The sequence below is a fragment of the Nelumbo nucifera genome, chromosome 6, assembly GCF_055504915.1.
Source record: "Nelumbo nucifera cultivar China Antique chromosome 6, China Antique-T2T, whole genome shotgun sequence".
NCBI classification, from domain to species: Eukaryota; Viridiplantae; Streptophyta; class Magnoliopsida; order Proteales; family Nelumbonaceae; genus Nelumbo; species Nelumbo nucifera.
The window spans coordinates 5,521,831-5,529,503 of NC_142654.1; the positions used below are offsets into that span (position 1 = coordinate 5,521,831).

Sequence of the window (7,673 nt, forward strand, 5' to 3'; positions counted from 1 at the left end):
TTTTCAGTTTTACCCTATTTAAGCTAAGCAAACGTTTTTTGATTTAGTACTCACCATTGACCTTTAGACTGCATTTGGTTGTAGTGCAATTTTATTTTCATTAGTATAAATGCAAGGGAGTGCAAATGACATGGTTGACTTGGACGGTCGGACCATTCAGCTCAAGAACCATCCAAGTAATCAGTTTTGTTTTACCCTAAACCTGGTTGCTGGCCAAAAACCATTGAATTGGTCTACAACTCGTTGATCCGGGCAATGAAACCATTGACCAATTTAATGGTTTTTGCTATTTTATTTTTATTAATTTTTAATTTTAATTTTAAAATTTTAATTTTTTAAATTGGAATGGGTCTTCCATTTGAACCGGACAAATGGACCATCAACCTAAAAATCGGTGGCCAGAACAGTTTCTATTTCATATTGTTTTTAAAACCTTGCTTTTAATACATTTAAAATATGGTATCTCATGTGTTTCAATGACATGGCCATTTTTTGGCAACGTTACTTGAGTAGGATAGATCGTCGGACATAAGCAACTTAGTGCATGTTCTCACTTCCTACACGGGCCCGCACTTACTGGCATGGAACCTTATCATTGATTCCACAGTCGTTGAACAACCATTGTGTTCAACCAACTCTTGCTCATGAAAGAGAAAATAGAACAGGTGAAGAAGGCAAACAAAATAGGTGAAGAAGCCAAATCTTGCTCATTCAGCAACCCTCCAAAAAACTCCAAACAATGTAGTGGGGACTCGTTGGGGCCACCCTATTTATAGCAAATGCGAGTGGGAATCAACGATGGAGATGTGTTTCATCTGACGACCCAGAAAAGGAGTGCACACTTCCAATACTTAGCAGAAAATTCGAACTTTGAATTTGCTCGCCCAATTGAGCCACTTCGGCACTTGGTGGCGAAATTCAAAATTCGAACTCGCGTGCCCAATTTAAAATGCAAACCTAGTGTGTGTTAACCCACTCTCTAAACCGGGCGAGCGAGTCAGCTTGAGATTGTGGAGAACCAACTAGACCCGTCACTTCGGGCCAAAGACTTGTGAGGAGTTACTCTCTTCATCAAACTGACCTCGGCTCGGGAGTGAGAGGCAATTGATAAGGGGTGATTTGGCCCTCCAATGACAGTGACATAGTGACACATGGCTCCACAAAACCATCAGACGACAACTCAATGCCATGTAAGCGGACTTCGGGAGCACTTTAGACACCTCGCACTCGTTGCAACCTCCTCAGCCCCACCTCGATAGGACGACTTGCAGATAGACCAAAAGATGTCAAGTTGGCATAAGAGGCCACTTGCCTCCGCCGACCTAGTAGAAATTAAGCTAGTGGCCTGCATGATGCGATAGATGATCTCCTCCTTGAGCGATTTATCGTCTCTGACTTCCCTAGGATCATGGAGCTTACTACTGCCCCGCCCGTTTCGAACGTAACTGGATAAGCATTACTTGCTTACACAGAGTCTGTCTCCGAGTGTGAAACCACATCCAAACTAGACAGGTCAGAGATCTCGGATGTGCTTCGTGGAGCTCACGATTGTTCGCCTATATAAAAGCATCATCTTCCTTAGAAAAAAAGATACATGTGATTTAGCTCTCAAAAAGCCCACTAGCTCTCTTGCTTATCGAATTACAAAACTTTTTGTTGACTTAAGCATGAGTGCCCACCCCAGGTAAAGCAACTTGGACACTTTGATCTCTTTCTTTGCAACTCAGCTAGGCGACCGATTCAATTAAGTGTTCGAACTGTCTGCTAACAAGGAGCACCAGATCGTGCATCATCAGGACCAATAATATTCAACTCGTAATCCAGAAAAATAATAACATAAATAACATGAAAATAGATCAACAAGGATTAATTTGTGCATGGATACGTGGATCAAAGCGGGTGGGTTGAGGTACTTAAGGGTTTCTAATCCAATATTCAAACAAGATATAGATGACTTTTTTAAGGCATTTTAGTTAGTGTAAAATAAAATTACATGTTTTTATCTAAGGCCTTGTTTGTTTTTTAGCAATTTATTTATCTAGGTAAATGTACTTACCCAATTAAGTGTTTATTGAGAAACATTAACCCACATAGGTACATTTACCCATGTTTTTTTTTTTAATTCCCAAGTAAACAATATAATGACCATTTTAGCCATAAAACCCATTATTAAAAGGGACAGTTTTGTCCCATCCAAGTGTTGACAACTTTACCAGCCAGGGAAAGTTATTTACCCATCTTAGAGATGGGTATCATTTACCCGGTCCCCACATAAATATGAAAAAAGAGCATGAGTTTATTAGTCAATTGGACCAACTTCTCCCCCTTTCAAAATCCAAACAAATGAATGCCCCTTAAGGGTAATCTTGACATTTAAAAATGTTGAAAAGATGACATAAATGGATACAACTGGGGGTGTAGATGCAACAATGTAAGAAAGTTCAGTTAACAAAGAGTAGGGTATTGAACCACAACTATCATATAATAAAGGGAGGTTTCAACAATTTACCCTATTATCAATAGGGAAAATTCCCGATTAGTATATTGTACTATGGGCCTAGTGCCACTTTGGTCCCCAAACTTTCAAAATGTGCCAATCTAGTACCTGTCTTTAACCAGCCATTAAGTGGCATTTGAAAAGACATGAATGCCCTTTAAGTGTCTTCTAATTTCTTTATCAACCATCCAAACATTGACAAAAAAAATGAATAGTCCCAAATCATTGCCTCTTCTATTCAAGAAAGTTGGGTTTATGTCTTTGTGGGCATTCTGGTGATCCCAACTTTCTTAAACAAAAGAAGGAGGGATTTGTGACTGTTCATTTTTTATCAACCTTTGGATGGTTGATAAAGAAAATTAGAAGACACTCAAAAGGCATTTGTGTATTTTCAAATGCCACTTAACATTTGGTTAACAGGCTGGTTAATGACAGCCATAGGTACTGGATTGGCACATTTTGAAAGTTCGGGCACTGAACTATTGCGTTTTAAAGTTCAGGGGACCAAAGTAGCACTAGGCCCAAAGTACAGGGTATTAATTGGGAATTTTCCCTTATTAATAAACTTATCTAGTAAGCCCTTATTTATCCAACAAGCATTCCCAAACAACCCCTTATCAAACCAAACAGGCCAAACGAAACCATTGCAATGATGGAAAAATTTTACAATCGTTCGGGTTTCTCTTATCCATGTTTCTCGTGCTCACTCACGACTAGACATGTTTATGGGCCAGGTAGCTTGATGGCTTGGCCCAGTCCCTGGACGGGCTTGGATATGTTTTTAAGTCTACGGGCTTGACCTCGGGCCCAAAACACCAAGCCTGATTAATTTTTGGGCCAGGATCGGGATTTGTCAAAAAACCCGGCCCAGTTGACTTTTAATATAAGGGTAAAATACAAAAACCTCCCTTGAAGTTTCTAACAATCATAAATACCTCCCCTGAACTTTTGAGAAACTCGACAAAAACCTCCCTTCCGTTACTGATGCAAACGGAAAAATTAACTAATACATTAATTTATTTTAAATACCAAATTTACCCTTCTATCACTACCCTAGATGGAAAATGTTACTGACCACCCACGCAGCAAAGGCACTAGGCCATCGTCATTGCGTTATTCCTTCTTGTTGGCCAGGTCAGACCCAAACCCACATATGCTTTCGAGAGATTTCTAAAGCGAGATCAAGGCAGGTCTGGATTATGAGATCCATGAAAGGGGGAAATTAATGTTGTAATGGCCACTCTCCCATCTTATTACATAGTTGTTGTCATTCATCTCAAAGATTAAAAAGAATAAGCAGCAGCAGAAGAAACTTCTTAATTAACAAATGAAAATTCAGATCTCTAAATTTGTACACGAAGAGCCTTCAACCACCTCTGTAAAACATGTTAAATCATCAAAACTGACTCACTGAAGGACTTTATTGGTTGTGCACCCGTGACCTATCCTTAGTCATGACAAGGATCTTGTTAGCATAGCTGCTTTGCATGAACTACTTTGCAATTAATACTAAGACCTAGAAGAAGAAGATAGTGTTGGTGGCAATGACGAAGATGATACCGAAGAAGAATCCCCTCCACCTTCACCTCCGGTGTCGTGGGAAAAATCCATGGACCAAGATCGCTTTAGTGCTATAGACAGTAATGGTGGTGGGTTTCTCTCGGTGAACAAAATAAGAGAAACCCATAATCAGACATCACCAATTGCAAACGACACCAATAAAGTTCACATCAACGTAGGAATCAACGATGCATTCTAATGTTGACTTCAAATCTCCAGATTGCGAGGCTTCAACTAGATGATGAGAGACTTCTGTCTCATAATCAACCAGAAAGACTTGCTTTCCAGCGGAGAAAACGTCCATTGGAGTGACCCAAGACCGTCATTCTTTCAGGGACGGGCTGACAAGTTTTCTAGCTAAGCAAGCTGCAACTTTAGGTGTCGGAAGTCCAGAGAACTGGCATGGAATCGCACACTTTCTTGGCTAGTGATGGAAGGGTAAAATTGGTATTAAAAGAAATTGATGCATCAACTGACGTTTTCCGTCTGGGTTAGTGATGAAAGGGAGATTTATGTTAAATTTATCAAAAATTTAGGGAGGTATTTGTTATAAGGAAGGTTTTTATGATTGTCAAAACTTCAGAGAAGATTTTTATATTTGACCCTTAATATAATATAAAATATATAAGTATTTTATTTATTTTGTAAACTCTACTTAATCGAGTTGGCCTTTCTCTCTCTGGCTTTCTTCAATCTTCATCATATTCTCATTCTCACAGTTCTCAAGCTAGCAACCATTGGTACCAACGATTTAACGAACCGGCGATCTCCAATGGCGACGAGTCGGCGACAGGCCTGCAGGCTGCAGCCATTCTTTTTGGCCTTCTTTGGCGAACTTAGGTAGCAGGCTAACAACGAACCAGCTATCATCATTTTTGGCCTTCTCCGGTGAGTAGCAGCGGCAACCGGCGATCTCAGGCAATCGCAGTCAGGTCCTCTCTCTCTGTATTCGGGCTTCAGATCAGGCCCGGGCTTCGGGCCTTTTATGGGTCCGGGTTCGGGCGTGAAAAGTTCTGTCCGGCCCGATCCGACGTATGAACAGGTCTACGACAGTCTAAACAATAATTAGAGGTATTTTCGTCATAAAAGTATAAGGTTGATCGAGCCGCGTTCGCTTACGACATTCTAAACAATATTTAAAGGTATTTTCGTCACAAGGTACAAGGTTAATCGATCCCTGAGGCAGATAGATTGAATCATTAAACGAAGAGCGAAACTGAACCCAGACAAAGTGCTCTACAAATCATACTTCAGAGTTCAGATGGTGTAGTCGTCACCTCAATTTCATGGACGACCTTCCTCCGGCTATTGTTCTCGAAATACTGAATCGACTGAATGATTTCGTCGATTTAGCTCGCTGCAGACTCGCTTCCAAGACCTTGAACGCCCTATCTTATGATGTTCGATCTTTGAAAATTCTCTGCTCATTCGATCGATATCTGAAATCAAAGGTACCCGCAACCAAAAGCTCGATTACTCCCTTCAAAACGATAGTTAAGAATCTTGTCTTGAATTTGAGAAATATTGAATTCATTACCATTGGCGTTGAAAAACCATTTCGGGGGATACCCGACGACGACGCCGACGACGAATCCGACGATCTCTACCTTACGACGGTTAATTTCGTGTCTCAATGGTTGCCGGCTATCTCAGGACAGTTGAAATCTCTAGCAATTTCGGATTTTTGGATCCAATCTTGCTGGCGACGATCCGAAGTTCTGTCTCTGATTTCTTCATATTGTGAGTTAACCGAATTTCATTTCATCCCCCTTCCCCTTTTTTTCTTCCTGACTCTTTTTTGTCACTATGGACTATATCTTTGAGCAATCAACAATCTCATGGAATTTATATTCTCTTTCTAAACCCATATTCTGATTTTAGACGATTTGAATAACCAATTTAAAATTTTGGGTTTCAAATGATCCAAATTATGATCACAATTGACAAAAGTAAAGAATCAGGAATTTGTTAAGAAACAGAGAGGTGAAGAATTCTATTGTTAAGAAACGATTTCACCAAGCTCTGGACTAATTTTTATTTTCTTCGTAGGCCACTCCCTTCTCGAATTGGAGGTCAAGAACGCTTGGCTGTCGGTGGAGGGCTTGAAATCAATGCAGGTGCTCACAAGTTTAACACTAGAATTTATAAGATTGGATGATGAAGACCTAGACAAGGTGAATGAGTGCTTCCCCTCACTGCAAGTTCTTAATTTGATCGGCGTTGGAGGGCTTAGAAACCCTAGAGTTCATCTGCTGCAGCTCAAAAAATGCCGTTGGACTGTATCCAATGCTCCACTGTCTCTCACTATTGACGCCCCTAACCTTGTGGAGCTCGACCTGAAATGCGTTAAACCCGACTCTCTAGTGATTGAAGCCCCATTGTTGGCTGCTCTTAACCTTTCAATTGAGAAGGCAGCCAACTTTGGTGTGAAATGCTTACCTAATTTGACGTCTCTTCAGATTGAATCTACTCATCTCTCCACCATTTTAGTGGGGTTTCCAGATGGCAAAACGGTTGAGAAGCTGGTGGTGGATTCACCCAGATGCGCCAACAGTGTTGATGTCCTAGGGAAGGTTGACTTCGACGCATTGATGGGTACTTTTCCAAATGTAAGGTCTCTTACATTGGGGCCTGGAGCATGGTCGGAATTGGAGGTGGGTTTTAGCATCGGAGGCTTGGAAGGTGGGTTTGGAGTGAAGGCTTTGCAACAAATAGTGGTACATTTAGAGGTAACTAATTACAGGATTACAGGTTCTTTCATCTCTTCTATATTGGGCCGATGTCCTAACTTATTAGATGTGGTTCTCATCGTCGACTCTTGCGTTGAGTCTGAGGTTGTGCGCAACCTCATGTCCATGTGCATAGTTGAGTGTCCCAGGGTTAGATGGAGACTAGAGCATGGAAAAAGTGATCAAAACATAATGGGCTTCTAATGAATCCAGATTTAGAAGCAGTCTATCTCTGAAAGTAAGGGCAGAACGAGGAGTTGTCTTATGGTCATTCTGCAATTGCAATTTGATGCACTATTTTGGGGTTGAATCAGTTCACAAATTGTCTGCTTGGACAAGTGGGACATTGCATCTCCTTGGACAAATGAAGTGTATGGATTAGATTGTTGCAATTTGCAAAAGCCAATAACGTACCAGGTTGATGAACTTTTTGACACAGAGAACTGGGTAGAAGTTATTGGATCATTATATGGTTGGCCACCACCTCATGTTGTATCCTGTGTCCTGGTATTTGTACAATGATGTTGCAGTCTGTAAATGCCTAAATTGAATGTGCCAGTGTTTGAATGTATAAGAAAGATCTATGTACATTTATGTGTTTTGATTATGTATGTATGACAGATCCAATTAATTGAAACTTAGTTCAATAATTGATAAAAAAAAAAAAAAACTTAGTTCAATAAAACATTGAAACTACTTGGTTGTTTCCTTTATATGATGCATGGACATACTAAGGGGTTGGAACTGGTGAGTTGTATGTTGATGAAAACTTGAAATCAGAACTGCTTTAATATTCTTGACCGTGCTCAGACTTAGAACCAACTCTTCTACCATGTTACAGTTGGTTAATTCCTACCCTATTGTAAACCCAATTGGGCCTTGCCAGA

General features: G+C 40.4%; 1 protein-coding gene across 1 annotated transcript; it reads left to right on the forward strand.

Annotated features, from left to right (window-relative positions):
• Window positions 1–5,170: 5,170 nt before the first annotated feature.
• LOC104604420 (F-box/RNI-like superfamily protein) lies at window positions 5,171–7,471 on the forward strand. Its single transcript, XM_010268737.3, has 2 exons — window positions 5,171–5,797; window positions 6,107–7,471. The coding sequence occupies exons 1-2, from the start codon at window positions 5,344–5,346 to the stop codon at window positions 6,988–6,990; spliced, it is 1,338 nt and encodes a 445-aa protein (XP_010267039.1). The 5' UTR covers window positions 5,171–5,343; the 3' UTR covers window positions 6,991–7,471.
• Window positions 7,472–7,673: the final 202 nt, after the last annotated feature.

Bases quoted from the DNA above. Each gene is read 5' to 3' on its own strand.
- LOC104604420 (XM_010268737.3), top strand. From the start codon at position 5,344: ATGGACGACCTTCCTCCGGCTATTGTTCTCGAAATACTGAATCGACTG. The intron at 5,798-6,106 runs GTGAGTTAACCG...TTTTCTTCGTAG, and splicing joins GTCTCTGATTTCTTCATATT to GCCACTCCCTTCTCGAATTG.